Here is a 17,361-nt window from a genome sequence, read left to right on the forward strand (position 1 = left end):
GAATTCTGTAAGGCCCTCTGGGGATGGGACCACAGCTCTGCATCCTTGGTGCCCAGCACGGTGTCGGCACAGCAGGAGCTCAATAAACACCTGCCCAGCAGTCAGTGGGATGGTCAAGGCAATGGTCTAGAACTCCTTTAGCCAAGATTCCCAGAGCCAGCCTGGCTCCAGCCCTTCCTGGATTTTCAACTCTCTCTTGGATTCCTTGAGATACTCTGATAGTCTTCCAATAAGTTCTAGTGTCACATAAACTAGGCAGTCTTGCTTTTTGTTTTTCTTTTGTTTTTTTGGCTGCGTCGAGACACGAGGGATCTTAGTTCCCCGACCAGGGATTGAACCCGGGTCTCCTGCAGTGGAAGCACGAAGTCCTAACCACTGGACCGCCAGGCAAGTCCCTAGTCAGTCTTGCTTTTAACCAGTACATTTTCAATACCTACAGAGGACTCTCCACCATCCTAAAAGGAAGCCTATTCTCCTAAAACAAGCTTCTGGCCCCTTCAATCGGCTAGGTGAGGCCTCTCAGAGGTGGTCAGTTTGTTTCCTCGGTCCTTGGGCTTCTCCAAGTCTGTGGTCAGTCATGCTCTGCTCCTCAACACCTTTTTAACTATCCACAGAATGTGTCCCAGACCCCTTGGAAATCAAAGCAAAGCTATGAACGCTCTCCCTAGAAAAAAAGCAACACACACACAAAACACTGTGTGACATTTTAAGGGGACTCCAAGTTAAGAACTTATGATCCTATGACATATAAGAAATATATACCTTGTCTTCCTCCACGGTTCCTGGCTCACAGTTCCTGAGTGCTAAGAGCAATGGGAGCATCTTTTGTCACAATATTTGGTCTCTTGTCCTCAGTTCTGAGTTCAGAGCCATAAAGGTGAAATGGGTATCTTATTATTCATAACAAGCCCCTTTCCGTCAAAACTGGGTTTATGTCAATGAGGTGACTTTTGCAAAGGACCTAAGGATAGGGGCTGGTTGACAGGGGAACCAATCATGAATAGAGGGGTGAAACTTTCAAGCCCTCTGGGGAGGGGACTCAATCACCAGTGGTCAGTGATGGAATCAATCATGCCTAATTAATAAAGCCTCCATAAAACCCTAAAAGGATGGGTTTGGAGAGCTTCCGGGTGGGTGAACATGTAGAGATGTGGGGAGAGTGGCAGACTTCAGAAGGGGCATGGAAGCTCCGTCCTTTCCCCATACCTTGCCCTATGTCTCCTCCATCCAGCTGTTCCTGAGTTATACCCCTTTATAATAAACTGGTAACCTAGTAAGTAAAATGTTTCTCTGAGTTCTATAAGCAGCTCTAGCAAATTAATTGAACCTTAGGAGGGGGTCATTGGAACCTCTGATCTACAGCCGGTTAGTCAGAAGCACAGGTGACACCCTGGGCTTACAACTGAAGTCTGAAGTTGGGGGGATCTTGCAGGACTGAGCCCTTCACCTGTGGGATTGGATGCTTCCTCCAGGTAGGCAGTGTCAGAATCGAGTTGCATCGCAGGACACCCATCTGGGGTCTGAGAAGTGCTTGGTGCTTCGGGGAACCCCCCCACGCCCCCACCCACATACATGTTGGAAATTGGGAGCAGAAACCTTTTAAAACTCTTCCTGAGCGTCACCTTACTCCCCCTCTCTGAGGGTTCCAACCAGAGTCAGGGACACTGATGGCTGTCAGACACACCCTGGGTGCAGGGGCGGGGCGGACACCTGGGGAAGGAACCACTGGCAAAGCTGCGTCCTGAGGCTACACCTCAGGCTGTGAAGCAGCATTGTTAGAGATGTTTTCCTTCTCTAAACAACATCTCCATTTTCAAGGAAACTGGTGTTTCTAAAAGGTCATCTGGTTTGGCAGCCCTGCAGCGCCAGAGGGGAGAAAACTGAAGGCCAGAGAGGAAACTGCTCACCCAGTAGCAGCAGCACTGGATCCCTCAGCAGGCAATGACCTACTGAATGAGAAGAGCATTGGACATGGCACCCACGGCGCTGCGGGAGGGACCACGTTACCTTTGTCAGCTGCTGCTCCGAGGAAAACCCCAAACCAAACACCGTGTTGGCTCTGCTGTCGGCCCACTGCCCAAATTTCTGCGATGTTTTGGTGAAAGTCATATTGGGTGTGATTGTGCTGTTTATGATCACCTGCAGCGAAACAGCCCAAAGAGTCGACATTTAAACACTGAATTAGACACCAAAGTAACTCCTTAAAAAAATCCTCTGTTGGCAAAGCTAGTAGGTAAAGCCTGCATCCCCACTGTTATATCTGGTCCTGAGTTCTTCCTCTCCTGGCACATCCCACGCTGAGTCATATACACACAACCGTGATAACAGGCAATTTCAGAGACTTAAAAACAGACAGTCAGCCTAAAATAAGATCTCACAAGTTATCAGTGGGAGAAAGTTTCTCCTAAGTAGAGAACAGTTTCCAAAACTGCTACTTATTTCCCCAAAGCTGTCGCACATCGGATTGCCCTTAACGGCCAGCCATGTCACACATCCTCTGAAGAACCACGCTGCCTACCTTTTTAAGTGCCTGGAGCCCCGGGGTCCAGCTCAAACCATTTAAAATTTGCATGAGCAATGGGGGCTTGCTGCTTCCCCACGGGAAAGAAAAGGTACACTCTAATTGGGATAATTTGTGGAGGGTTAATTTACAGACTAATTAGACAGGAGTGAGCTGGGTGTATGGACAGTGCGGGGACCTGGTGCTAGCTGCTGCCACCTCTCCTTGGCTTTAAAGGAAGAGGGGGTGAAGAGGCTATGGGACGTGGAAGGAGAGAATCATGGAGCACAGGCTGCCTTAACGAGACAGGAGACCTTCTGTTGAGGGACACACCAGCACACGGTGACCTCACAAGAGGGGGAGCCAAGTGGGACAAATGCCCTCGCCTCTGCCGTTCTGATTTCCCACCACTGGCCAAACCCAACCAGAAGCCAGAGGCCCCGCAACCCCACTGATGTCATCTGTGGGTCAGCCCCTCAAGGACCAGAGCAGGGTGAAGAAGAGTAGAGGATGAATGTGGAGGTGAAAGGATGATATCCAGCACACAGTACATTCATTCATTCAACAAACATTCACTGAACATTCACTATATGCCTGGTATTCTGCTAACCAAAGACACAAAGAGGAAGGAGTCAAGATTCCTGGTCTTCAAGTTGCAGGTAGTCAGGAAGAGGGTAGAGACATGTAAGTAATCACTAAACAATTGATCAGTGTTATAAAGTATCAATAACAAGGTCACTCGGCAGAAATCCTTGGCGGCCTGAATACTAAATACTAAATTACTGAAGACTAGAAAACTACTTATATCAGCTCTTAAGCCTTACAACAAGCCTATGAGGTATGACTACCACCTTCATTTCACAGGAGAAACTGAGTTGGCAAGTAGCAAAGCCTAGAGGTAAAACCCAGATTGTCTGACTCAAAGTCCTGTATTCTGAACTTCTGTATGATGTGCTTCTCATGTTATACATGATGGCTCCTGTTCTTGCCCCAGCTGTGAAGTACTGATGTCTTCACCACACTCCAGGTTGCTTTTCCTTCCTGTGCTAGTTCCTCTAATTCCCAAGACTGTGTGAGCTAAGAGAATTTATCACATGTTTTTCAGATAACTGAACGCAACAGTTAGTAAAGAGCTCTGCCTGCTGTCACCGGACACTATCAAGAAATGGGGCCAGGGGAGGGAGGTGTGGAAAATGCAGATCTAAACCAGAGGCAAGTACAAAGTAAGGCGTCTGGGACCTCGAAGGCTGGCTGGGTTCTGGCTCAGCCCCAGGCAGGACCGATGGAGTGGAACCAAGGCACGTGGTTGGGAGCTGGATCAGAGTGGATCATGTGATCCCAGGAAGCCAACCCTGATCACCTCTCAATTACCAGAATCCTGGGAGGGCAAAGCAATGACCACACCCATTCTAAATCTTTCTGCTCCTCACAACAGACCTCTGCCCCTAGGTCAGCTTCCACACCCTCTCCCTGAAGCCCCCTTGAAAGGCAGAGGACAGAGGCTGACACACCTCTGAAGCCTGTCCCAAACAGGCTGTCCCACTGTCAGTCAAGCTGGAATAAGAATGGTGATGCCCACTGGTCATCTTTAGATCGCTTTAGAACTTAACAGTTCCTAAGGTAGTTTTTCAGTCTTTCATCTGATCCCCATTTTTACAGATGGGGAAACTGATGCTCAACAAGCTCCAATGACTTGTTCAAGGTCATAAAACTAGTAACTGGTTAAAAAGAATATAATGTATGTATTGCTTACATAAGGCAATGATTAACTAAATCTATATTTATGCTTCTTGGGGGTTCATTCAACTTACTTACTTACTTACTTATTTAGGCTGTGTTGGGTCTTCACTGCTGCTTGCAGGCTTTTCTCTGGTTACGGCAAGCGGGGGCTACTCTTTGCTGCGGCGTGCAGGTTTCTCACTGCGGTGGCTTCTCTTTGTTGCGGAGCACGGGCTCCAGGCACTCGGGTTTCAGTAGTTGTGGCCTGCGGGCTTCAGTAGTTGTGGTTCGCGGGCTCTAGAACGCAGGCTCAGTAGTTGTGGCACACGGGCTTAGTTGCTCCGCGGCATGTGGGATCTTCCCGGACTAGGGATCTAACCCATGTCCCCTGCATTGGCAGGCAGATTCTATCTATCTGTCTATCTATCTATGGCTGCGTTGGGTCTTCATTGTTGCGTGCAGGCTTTCTGCAGTTGCAGTGAGCGGGGGCTACTCTTCGTTGCAGTGCGTGGGCTTCTCATTGTGGTGGCTTCTCTTGTTGCAGAGCATGGGCTCTAGGCGCATGGGCTTCAGTAGTTGTGGCTCGTGGGCTCTAGAGCACAGGCTCAGCAGTCGTGGCGCACGGGCTTAGTCGCTCTGCAGCATGTGGGATCTTCCAGGACCAGGGTTCGAACCTGTGTCCCTTGCATTGGCAGGCGGGCTGTTAACCACAGTGCCACCAGGGAAGTCCTGGCAGGCGGATTCTTAACCACTGTGCCATGAGGGAAGTCCCATTCAATTTCTTAAATCTGTAGACTCATCAATTTTGGAAAATTCATCAGTTTTTGGAAAATTCTCAACCATTCTCTCTATGAATATTACTTCTGCTCCATTCTCCCTCCTCTCCTTCTGGGATTCCCATTACATGTGTGCTAGATCTTTTGAGCGTGTCCAACATGGTTTATATTCTTTTTTTTTAAAACATTTATATAAATTTTTATTTAAACAGTAAGTCAGAAATCTTATTTACATTAATTTCTTTGTTCTCCCAAAAGCACACCCCCACCCCTTATAGGATATAAATGTTCATTGAAACTGGTTTGCGTATTGTTTTAAGGAGAGAAGAGGGAGAAGAATGGGCCTCCAGCTAAACTGTCCCAGCATCTACAAAGAAGTAGGACACGGATCAGAAGCCAGTTTGCCAGGGTCTCGCAGCGCCCTCACTCAGCAGACCCAAGAACAAGGCAGGGTTTGGGCCATCTCTCCTCTTCTCCACCTCTGAGGTGTGATTTATTTTTGTTTTCTCTTCCCAGTCGCGGACCACCTGGAGCCCTGGGGCGTCACAAAGCCCACGAGGCTGCCAGGGTTTGGGGCTCCTCTGGTCCTGGTGTCACCGGCCACTGAGGGAGGCCTGCAGGCACCGCAGGCCCTGGTTAAGGGTCACAGTCCCCGGCCACCGGCAGGTATCACAGTGCATCTTGTTCACTGCAGCCTCCGCCGATCATGAAGCGGAACTCCTGGAGGTTCGAGACACGGTGGAAGTGAACGAAAGCGCCAGCCACCACGAAGATGTGGAAGAGCTGATGGGAGTGAAACCAGATGTCATACTTGCCGGGAAAGAAGTGCTCGGGGATGCGGGCAGCGTACAGGGCTGCTCCTGTGATATACAGGCTGGTTGGCCATCAGCATCAACCAGCCGATCTGCCTTATGGTGGCGGCCTTCAGGAAGCCCTCCGAGACGACATAATGCAAGGTGGGAATGATGCCACTCAGGCCAAGGCCCAAGAACACGCCTGCTCTCACCCCCCGATACTGCGGGGTAGCGAACATGTCCCACTGGGAGACGATAATGGCTGCGATGCCCAGCACACAGATGACAATCAAGTAGATGAAGCACGGTTGTGCATTACAGTAGAAAGAATAATAAAACCAAGGCACAAAGCTTCCCATCATCAGAAGAGCAATACCAGAGTAATCCAGTTTAGAGAAGAGACGGGAGACCCCTTCTGAGTGGCAGCAGACTGTGTGGAACAGCCACGAAAAAGAAAGGCAGAGAATGGTCCCCAAGAAGAATAATCCAAAGACCACCTTCTCTTGCAGGGGGGCCACAAAGGAGATGTTTGGACGAAACATATAAAAGAACCCCAGGCACAGGAAGAATACACAACCTAAGAGATGTGGCCAGATGTTGCCTGTCTCAGTGTGTATTCTGAAAATGCTCTTAAAACAGGCCCGGAAAGAAGGCATAGGGGGCCGGTGTCCATGCAAGAGGAAGTTGTTATCCCTGAGCCAGTCGGGTAGCACATCATGAGGCATTACTTGCCACCGACCTCCCCAGACCTTACACACAAACTCTTCCATTCTCTCCATGGCGTGGTGGGCTTGTAAGAGGGGGGACATGCCCATAAACCCCTCTTCCTCCTGAGATGTTCCATCATCGTAGCGACGTTCCTCCAAGCATTTTTTATGATAGGAAGAAAGGACAGATGCCTCTTCAAGAGGCTCCAAATCTCCTTGGTGGATGTCATTGTCACCTCTCCTTGTACCATCAAGTTGGTGCCCTTTTCTGAGCATTATATCTGGCTCTGGAGTCCTGCTGTACTCCAGTCGGTTTTCTGCTGTCTTGTTCATGGGATACCTGCGCCTTTCTTACAAAGAGGTCTTTCTGTTCCTTCTTCTTGGGAGGATGGACTTTTAGGATAGTGAGTTGACCCAGAGCTCGCTGCTGCCTTGCCACGCGTCTCGGGCTCCTCGGAACCGCGGCTGCCGGGACCCCAAACGAGCGGAGGGGCTGCCTGCTGCTGCCACCGCGACCCAGCATCATGGTTTATATTCTTATCAGTTTTCATCCCCTGATTCTTGGGTCTCTCCATTTCAATGTGGGTATTTTCTATCGATCTGTCTTCTAGTTCACACGTCTTGGCTATTGATATATCCAAACTGCTGTTAAACCTATCCACTGAGTTCTAAATTTCAGAGTTTGTATTATTTTAGTTCTAGAATGTCCTTGTGATTCTTTTTAAAAAAATATAAATTTCTGGGAATATCCTCCTTCCTTTCAACTATTTTGTTCATTTTTTCCTATATGTCCTTGAATATATTAATCATAGTTATTTTATTTTTTTTCATAGTTATTTTTAAATCCTCAAACGTCTGGATTATCTTTGAATCTGTTTCTATTATCTGATTTTTGCCCTCTTGATTCTAGGCATGTGGGGATTTTTTCACTGTATGGTAGAAAATGGGTATAAAAGAACTGTTAGGGCTTCACATGATGTTACCATCTACAGATAGAGTTTTCTCTCTCCTCTGCTAGGCAAGTAGGGTAGATCGGTAATCCCTAACTCAGTGACTAAGGGTCAGGGCTCGGTTTCAGTTCTGATAATGCTCAGTTTGCCTCTGGTTCGCCCCTGTTTTTAGGGCAGGCCCTCTAAAGCTTTCAACTGAGAACCTGGCAGGTCTTTATCTGCTCTTCCCTGAAAGAGAGCAGGAGATTCACGTCTGTCCATCACAGGTTTTCAGCTTCGTTCTGTAGCCTTCCAAAACCATGCATCTTCAAAATCTGGCAAACCTTGAAGGAGAAACTAGCCATGTATTTGGGGCCACTCAAGTCTCCAATTTTGTCACTCAAGTTCCAAAATCTCTGCTGGTTTCTCTGTTCCCTAGGTGTCATCTTTCCCAGGAGCCAAACCTGGCTTTTCAGCACCTAGCTACTTCTAGAATCAGTGAGTGCCCCAGGTGAAAAGGGTATGCAGACGCCCAGTGTCCATTCCCTATCACTCTGGGGTTTTCATGTCTTTACTGTTCTCTTCTCAGACCCCTTGGCAGGTCTTTGCTTTCTAAGCACTGTAAATCTGAGGAAAATTTTACTCTGCCTTTCAGAAATGTCCAGATTAACTCATGACGCTGGCACAGACTTGGAATTCAGCAAATGTCCTGTGGGGAAAACTAGCCATGGGTTTGAAGCCCCTCAAGTCTCCACCTGTGCCACTCTAGCCCTGTGCACTGCTAAATGTTTCCTTAGAGTCTCTTAGTCCCAGCGGCATCCCTATACATGGGGCAAGCCCCAGTCTTCAGGCAGCACCCAGGATTGACAAATGCTCCCAAGAGAGAAAAGACCTTCTGACTGTCATCCCTGAGTGGTCCTCACCTCTCTGGAATTTTAGTCCCTCTAGTCCTCATTGTTTCTACAGTTCTCTGCTGTCTTTAAATTGTGTTTATCCAGCTTTTTCTAGTTGCCGTCAGAAGGAACACTGGCCTGCTGTATCTATATACCTTACTCAAAAGCAGAAGTGCTGAATTATGGAGATGCAATTTCCTATGTGTTTCAAGTGACATTTTTCTATAATGTTTATGGGAAGCATGTAACCTCTCACAAGGTTGCTGTTTACAACAAGAAGCAAAATTGAACTTCAACATGCCAATATAGTTGATTAGTATGACTTCAAATGGGTACCTAAGATTAGCTGCAGATATTCCTCAAGTGCTCAGATCCCGCAGTGCTCACTCTAAGCAGTGAATCCAGACCTCTCACTAACTGCCCATCTCTTTCCTCCCCTCCTGTATCATGTGTGTGTTGGCAGGGAGTGGAGGGTACAGAGGTGTATTAGAACTCCCAGCCTATTAATTTAGTCCATCAAACCCACCCTACTTCATTTTCTCCAGTCTTACAAGAGAAGGGTCCATTCACCTGCCCAGAACTAAGCCTCAGTCCCCTAGGTCCCACCTCCTCACCTCCACCCCCAGGATGTCCCTCTTACCCATACAAATGCACTAGGCGCTCACCACCACAGACCGAGGGTAGACGAAAGGTCTGCTCACTCCTGGAACACAAACTCCCAGTCTTGCAGGACGTCTTCATCAAAACTTTGTAGTGGGAGTGCCTCTGTCCTCTTCATTCCCTACTGACATGTCTGCTCTACTGGGGGATTGCTTTGATCCCAGTTCAGCACGGCTACCTTTCATTCTGTCACTGGCATCAAGGTGCCCAGGCATTTACCAAACACAACCTATAAGATCCCACAAGCTGGAGGTCAGCCAGGAGGGCGCGAAAGGAAAGCCTCCTCCCTTCACCGTGCTGCTCTTGCACTCCCTCAGGCTGCTTCTCTGCAGACTTTGCAATGCCCTGGCTGTCTCCTAATGATTCACCAAAGGCTCCGGGACTTCTGGAACTTCCAAGATCCAGAAGGGAGGAAGTAAGGGGAGGAGAGAGAAGAAGGGAAGGAAAGCCGTCATTTACTTCTACAATATCCTTTACACTGCCATGACTCACCAGAGGTAGCTGGTCTGAACAATCTCAAGGTCATAACAGTAAACCCATCTCTACAATTAGTGAGGCAACTGGCTGGCCATTCTCCCAGGAAATCCAGTGCACTGACCTCAAAAGCAGCAAGACGGACAGCTGGGGCAATCAAGCCATTAAAAAGTGGTCAGGGGCTTCCCTGGTGGCGCAGTGGTTGAGAGTCTGCCTGCCAATGCAGGGGACACGGGTTCGAGCCCTGGTCTGGGAAGATCCCACATGCCGCGGAGCAACTAGGCCCGTGAGCCACAACTACTGAGCCTACGCATCTGGAGCCTGTGCTCCGCAACAAGAGAGGCCACGATAGTGAGAGGCCTGTGCACCGCGATGACAAGTGGCCCCCGCTTGCCACAACTAGAGAAAGCCCTCGCACAGAAACGAAGACCCAACACAGCCAAAAATAAATAAATAAATAAATTAATTAATTAAAAAAAAAAGAAAGTGGTCAATCCCAGGACCCTGTTCTTTCATTTCCCACTAACATGGAAACTCTGTCCTGTGCTACCCTTGGCTCAGCCCACCAACACCAAGTCCTCCTGAGAAGTTGGGCAGATCGAAGCTTCTAAGGACACATTCCTTCTGTGCGTGTTCCTCTTGGGTTCCCAAATCATTTCTGGCTAACCACGCTTGCACCTGGAATCCACGTTATTGCCTGTTTCTCTTTGAGGCTCTGACTCATTTCTGACTTTCACCCTCCTCAAGCATGCATGAAGAAGTGAAAGGAAGTGGACACATATGACCTTTTGTCTACTCTGGGTCTGCTACGGTTGAGTGCCCAGTGCAGCTGTGTGAATGGGAGGGATATTCTGGGGCTGGGGGTGAGGAGATGGGACCTGAGGGAGGCTTAGTTCTGGGCAGGTGAATGGACCCCTCTCTTGTGAGACTGGAGAGAATGAGGTAGGTTGAGTTTGACGGACATAAGCTACAAGCTCAATGTCACTAGGAATGTGGAAACTGCATTACCATTACTACTATATACTCACCAAATTCAAAATATGTCTGATGATACCAAGGGTGCAGGTGAGGATGTGGGGCAATGGGTGCTCTCATAGATTGGCAAAATCACTTTGAAAACTAATGTGGCTTTCTCTGATAAAGTTTAAAATGCACATTCCCTACCACCCAGCAATTCCACTCCTAAGTATATATCTGAGAGAAACCTTTGCATAGGTACACCAGGAGAAATGCACAAGGATGTTCACAGTAGCAGTGTTTGCAAACATAAATGTCCACCACCAGCAGAATGGATAAATTATGGTATATTCATACAACGAAATACTACCTAGCAGTGAAAATTAATCAAAGCTATAGGTATCAGCACAGATGACGACAAAAACTTAAGTAAAAAAAAAGTCACAAAAGAAGACATACAGTATAGGTCTCTGGTATGATTCTATTTTTGTAAAAATCAAAAACAGGCATAACTAAATAATATATTTAGGGCAAGGTCAACAATTATAGCCCTCAGGCCAAATCCAGCCTGTTTTTGTAAATAAAGTTTTATTGGTACACAGCTTCACCCATTCATGTACATATTGGCCTCTGGCCATTTCCTTGCTATTGATACAAAAGAAAAGTTGAAGATCTGTGAAAGAGATTGTACAGCTCATAAGAAAATTACTATCAGGCCCTTTAGAGAAAAAGTTTGCCAACCTCTGGCTTAGAGATATATACACAGGTGGCAAAAGTATAAAGAAAGGCAAGAGAATGTTTAATACAAATTTCAAGAAAGTGGTAACCTCTTGCAGGGCGGGCGGCAGGTGCCTATATTAGGGAAAGGTCCAGAAAGGGACTTCTGAAGGACTAGTAAAGGACAGACTTCCTCAATTGGGTGTTGGGTACATGAGTATTTGCTTTATTATCAGACATTAAATGGCACAGATAAAGAGTTAAAAATAAAGCACATGCAAAGCTATAACAAAGCTGTCAGGGAGACGAATCCCCGGTGTGAGCAGAAGCTTGTGAAAAGGGAAGGCGGTGCCCTGTGCATGGGGACACCAGAAAACTGTGTTGGGGGCAGAGGAAGTGGCTGGACCTGTGGGTTCTGGCCTCAGGTAAGCTGGGGGAGGCTCAGCAGACCCTGGGGTCACAGGAGTGGAGGATGTCACCCAGCAAGAGGGGACAGTTTCAAGGGAAGAGGCCTGGGTAGAAAATGACTTTAGAAGCACCAAGGCAGGGCCTGAGGAGTGAAGGCATGCAGAAGGCAGCCGGGAAGGTCAGGAGGGAACAAGGAAGAATGAGCCCTTGGGTGTGGAGAGAAAGGGCACGCGTGGGTGTTCGATGAAGCAGATGGACTCAGTGGGACCAGAACTGGTGCTTCCCTGGGGACTGGGGAAGGCCAGTGGCGGGGGAGGGGTGGCAGGGGAGCACCCTTAGAAAGTGAAGCCCAGAAGGATGAATGGGCTGCTTTAAAGCACAACCTTTAATATGGACTCCCGACCCCTATGCCCACCCCCTTCCTCTTTTTTGTGAATTCTCTCTGAAACGTTCATGGAGAAAAAAAAAAAAAAGAGACTCTCCAGTAAAAGACTCAGTTCCTGCAGATCACTGGAACCCACTTCTCAGACAATGCACAGAGCACATGCAATCAAGAGGTACCTGGAAGAAGCAAAAAGCTAAGCTCCTCCAGTCCCTAGTGCAGCTCCGGCTTCAGAGGAAGCTGGAGGCAGGCCCCCTGGCTCCTATTCAGGGCAAGTCCCCAAGTCCACGGAGATGGAAGTCAGAACGCAGAAGAGGCTGGGGATGAGTTACAGCAATTAAAAGACTTGTTGCCTGCTTCCAGAAAAGGTATTAATAGATGCTTTTATTCTTTTTTTTTTTAAACCACAGTCAGGGAAGAAGAGAAACCAACATTCATTGAAAATCCTACTGTGTGCTGAGAACCTTCCATATGTCTGCTCCCTTAACAGAAGGTGCTCTGTATTTATCCAAAAGGGGAAACTAAGGACTTCGCTGGAGGCCCAGTGGTTAGGACTTTGGCTTCCAATGCAGGGGGTGTGGGTTTTATCCCACATGCCTCATGGCCAAGAAACCGAAACATAAAACAGAAGCGATATTGTAACAAATTCAATAAAGACTTTAAAAATGGTCCACATCAATGAAGTGAGAGAATGGCATGACATTTACACACCACCAAACAAATGTAAAATAGATAGCTAGTGGGAAGCAGCCGCATAGCATGGGGAGACCAGCTCAGTGCTTTGTGACCACCTAGAGGGGTGGGATAGGGAGGACGGGAGGGAGATGCAAGAGGGAGGAGATATGGGGATATATGTATATGTATAGCTGATTCACTTTGTTATACAGCAAAAACTAACACACCGTTGTAAAGCAATTATACTCCAATAAAGATGTTAAAAAAAAAAAAAAGGTCCACATCAAAAAACAAACACAAAAAACAGAAACAAAATGATGACAAAAAAAAAAAGAGGAAACTATACTGATGGGTGGAGGAGGGGACCCTGACTGTCCTTGAAAGCAATTTCACATTTCCAGAAGAAAACACCAAACAAGTCAGCGTTTCAGAGGCTTATATCCTCCAAACCGTTGTGATTACGCAGAACACAGTGGGTGCTGCTAAATATGTGTAGAATGGATGACCTCTAAGGTCTCTTCCAATATAGGCTTCTGTGATCCTATAAATAACTGAGAACCCAGGGCAGGGGAGCCATCCAGAGCACCCGGGGGAAACATCTGCTCCAGGCAGGTCTCGTCCACAGGTGCAGGCAATTTCTCATAAGGATGGCAATGATCAACTCAGTCTGTAAAGAGTGCCAACAGCACAATGAAATCAAGCGCTGCGACGGCTCAATTAACAAATGCTCTGGAAATGGAGTCCCTTTATAACGGAGTTGGCTGTTCCGCACAAAAACTCGGCATCAGTCGCACGGCTGTTGGTTGCGGCTGTCGGTGATGTGATGGCTCACATCAGCGCTCTGGGAAGCTGGGAGACGGGATGTGCCCTCATGTGGCTCCCATCTGTCCAGGCACAGGGCTGACCCTGGGTGACATTCTGAGGTTTTGGTCCTGGTTCCCTCTTGGCGGTGATCCTACTCTTGCCCACTGCCCTGCTGTGGACACGGCACACCTCCTGCAGGCCTGGAGAGGATGTGGCCAGGCCTGACCTCGTCACCCACCCATGTCTATGGCGTGGCCCACTCCAGCTTGGTGCTGAGACTCCAAAGATGAGCCAGGCCCGTTCCTCAAAGAGCACAGTCTCCTGGTAGCCCCCCACGCACAGAAATGGATCCACAGAACCCCCAGGCAATGCTGGAGCTACGCACCACAGTACTCCCACCCACGTATGTCTTGAGCAGCAGCTGCGACTGACACATGAAATACTTTCCTTGGAAGAAGGAAGAAGAGGTCTGCGCACAGATTTTTCCTACGATGAGCAGTACCAAAGGCTCTCCGGGGAAGGAGAGGGCTTCCCCGCGTCCTTCCCCAAGTAGAGCACAACCAATGCTCGGACAGGGCAGAGGAGCTTGCTGTGCCTGGTGTGGAACGACAGCTGCTAAAGCTGCTGGTTGCACCTCCTCCCTTCACGGGGGGCCCATGCTCTGTGGGCTGCCCGCGGTTGACTCAGCGGCTGAGTCCACCGTGGTCTTTGCTCACAACCACCTCCAAGTCCCTTCCACACCAGCAACCTGTTCCTGAAGCACATCTACTCCTTCATTTGGGAGGGGCAGAGCAGGCTTCCCCTTTCAGACCGCAGCAGCCTCCCGCCTTGGGAGGGACAGCTGGCCCAGAAGCACCAAGCAGAAGACGTGACATGGCCAGGCCAGGACAGAGAGGCAGGACCGGGGGCCCTAGAGCTGCCCAAGGTCAGAGGTGTAGCCCATGGGCCAAGACACCACCCCAAAGGCTAAAAGCATCTGACCATCTGTCATCTTAGTTCAGATAACATTTGGAATCAAAGGCCTAAAACAAAGTGGGGTTGTCCCAATGTGGTGGAACACAAGGATGAGGAGCCAGGGGCAGGGGTGGGATGCAGAGGGGCAGCGGACAAGAGCCCTGGAACAGCGCGGCACTGGCATCAGGTCAGCATACTGCGCCCTACTCCAGCCCCTGCGGAGGAAGGAGACCCATCTGGATTATTGGGGCAGGGCAGAAGCTGGGGCTGGGGGGATCAGGAACTCAGCCATGGGTGGGGAGGAGGAAGGTGCAGAAGACCGGGCAGTGTCAAGAGCTGCTACCACTCTGGGGAAATCACCATCCGGGGATCCTTCTCCATGTCTCACCTGACCTGTGGAGCAGCTTGGAGGCACAGGATCTGACCTAGACCTGGCCTGTTGGTTTTGCACATTGTTGCTGAGCAGCTCCAGGCAAGGTCCAGCTGAGCTGAGGCGGCCTGGGGACCACTGTCTGGTATTCCGTGCTCCAGTTCTCAGGGCAGGACACTTGCCACCCACCCGCGGCCCCAAGTGCCAGGCACAGGCACTAAACAACTAAGGCTGGTCCCTACCCACTCCCCTGGGCCTTATGCTCTGTCACAGGACACTCCCTTTTGCAGAACAAGGCCCCGTCACAGTGCCTGTGCCCCACCAGTAAGGCAGGAACTCGGGGTGGCCTCCTGGAATGCCAGGTGGTGTGGCGCTTAGGAGGCATGGCCGGAGGGCCGCGGGCTCCACTGATGGATTCCAGTGGCACCCCACAGCCTGGGTTCCCAATTCCCACTTTTTAAGTGACTCCATAACTTGATGTATCCCCCGCACTGAGCCGGAACTAGCTCTATCCTTCAGCCGGGGGATAGCCCACCCTCCTCCACCCACCTGATTTCTCAGAGCTGGCTCGTTTGGCTCGGACCCCACCACTGTCACAGCGTTCAGGAGCTGCAGGCCCGTACAACGCAGTGGCTGACACACTGACAAATTACTCAAAGCCCAGCTAATAGGACTAAAGTGCTTTCTCTAAGAAAGTGCATTTTATCTGTATTTAAATACAGATAAAATGCACTTTATCTGTATTTAAGCCCACTCTATCCTGGGATAACTCAACTGACAAAAGTGCAAACCCATCTCAGGGGATGGCAGATGAACTGACAGAATCTACAGATAAAAAAAAGCAAGTCAGCTTGATTCACCACTGCTAGCAGAACATCCTGGCAAGAGTTGAGAAGATTCCAGCTCAAAAGCACAGAGAAGGAAAGTGGTAATACAACTGCTGTATCACCATGTCTCCCAGAAGAAAAGAAATAATAAAGGCATCTTTCAGATAGTCAATCCTCAAACACAAGGTGCCTACCTACTACGCGCCAGGCACCTCTACACTTCCTGAGCGCTCATCAGAACCCTGGTCAGTGGAGGCTTCCCGTGCCTCCTGCTCTGTGGTTGTGGGGTCGTGGAGGGAGAAGCCCACAGCCAGGTCCCATTCTACTACCCAGCCCTGACCCAACTCCCCAGGAACGCTGACCTAGAGGCAGATTGCAGGCGAGAGGAGGCCAGTCAGAAGGCTACTGCAACAGTGTGAGCAAGACTGTACCAGGACAAGAGTTATGGCCTTGAAACGAAGCATTAGGTATAAACGTGTGACACTTCAAAGGCAGATTCATTTGACCAACTAAAAAGGGAATGACTGTGCTTTTCCATTTCCTTCCTTCTTTCCTTCCTTCCTTCCTTCCTCCCTCCCTCCCTTCCTTCCTTCCTCCCTCCCTCCCTCCCTTCCTTCCTTCCTTCCTTCCAGCAACAAGTGACTGGGAAATGAAAATGGAGAGGTCATTTAGAGGGCAAATAGGGGAATTCAGCTTCAGATACACTGAATTTCAGGTGACAGCAGATTATCCATGTAAAAGGGTCCATCAGGATGAACACAGATTAAAGACAGAAAAGAAACTATAAAGCATCAAGTCTTTTTTTTTCTTTTGTAAACTTGGTGATACGTCTACTGATAATCCTTCTTTATTCTGCTCCCATCATAATGTGGCAAAAATATTGAGGAAGACAGCAGAATAATGAAAACACCAGGAAAAAAATTATCTCAAGAAATACTCCAAAACCATTTAATAAAATTCAACCCCCATGCCTAATAACACCAAAACCTGACTAGTTACAATACCCAGCGCTGTCGGGGGTGCAATAAACTGGCATTCTCATACATGCTGGAAGACAGAACTCTTTGGAAAGCCATTTGGTAATAACCATCAAGAGCCATAAAGTGTTAATATCTTGACCTATAACATTACTTCCATAAATCTATCCTAAGGAAATATCCAAAAGAAAGCAATAGGCATGATGACCAAATGAGGTTATCTGTTTCATGAAGATGCTCATTATCTATAATAGTAAAAAATTGGAAGCCACTTCAGTATCTAACCATAAGGGGAGAGATTAAGGACATTATAGGTCCTTGGTGGAATTATTAAAATAGCATTAAAATGCTAGTTATGAAGACAGCGTGCTAACAGGGAAATTTTTTTTTTAATGGGCCATAATTTTAAATGAAAAAAGAAAAAGAGCGGGATCTGTGATTATAAAGACATGATAACAATAACATCTCTGTTAAGGTGGCAGGTTTTGGGGTGCACCCTTTTCCCTCCACTTTTCAAATGTATCCTATTGCTTTTGATGAAAATAAGTGACTTCAAGTGAGCCGGCGAGATGGTACCTTGGCTCCATCCACACTGATGATCCGATAGCTGTTCCTTGTGACATCGTAGAAGTAGGAGACTGTGACGGCCTGCTTGCTCGCAGGCACCCAGTTCTTCTTGGTGCTGGGGTCGATCTGGAAAACGTGGGCTCGGGTGGTGAAGATGGGCTGTTCTCTGCAAGAGGAGAGATGGGCGAATGAGTTGATGGAACTTTATATATAATTTATGATTTCTAAGCCACCTAAGATTTTAATCATTTATGGAGAAACATACATACGC

General features: G+C 48.4%; 1 protein-coding gene and 1 pseudogene across 12 annotated transcripts in view; both read right to left on the reverse strand.

The window, feature by feature from the left end:
* HOMER2 (homer scaffold protein 2) overlaps nucleotides 1-17,361 on the reverse strand; it is a 96,658-nt gene that overhangs the window by 32,092 nt on the left and 47,205 nt on the right. For 10 of the 11 annotated variants that reach the window (XR_014243486.1, XM_082388516.1, XM_082388513.1 and 7 more), the window contains 2 exons: nucleotides 17,100-17,256; nucleotides 2,008-2,139 (listed from right to left, as the gene is read on the reverse strand). Coding sequence is in view for 10 of the 11 variants with exons in the window: in XM_082388516.1 (XP_082244642.1) it covers nucleotides 2,008-2,139; nucleotides 17,100-17,256 (289 nt within the window). In the remaining variant the exon portion in view is untranslated. The remainder of the gene's footprint in view (nucleotides 1-2,007; nucleotides 2,140-17,099; nucleotides 17,257-17,361) is intronic. The other variant, XM_082388519.1, reaches the window with a different exon arrangement.
* On the reverse strand, nucleotides 2,147-11,534 carry LOC309627004 (adiponectin receptor protein 2 pseudogene; annotated as a pseudogene). Its single transcript has one exon. The product of its transcript is annotated as an adiponectin receptor protein 2 pseudogene (transcript).

The sequence above is a fragment of the Balaenoptera borealis genome (genome assembly GCF_965194805.1).
Source record: "Balaenoptera borealis genome assembly, chromosome: 3".
Taxonomy (NCBI): Eukaryota; Metazoa; Chordata; class Mammalia; order Artiodactyla; family Balaenopteridae; genus Balaenoptera; species Balaenoptera borealis.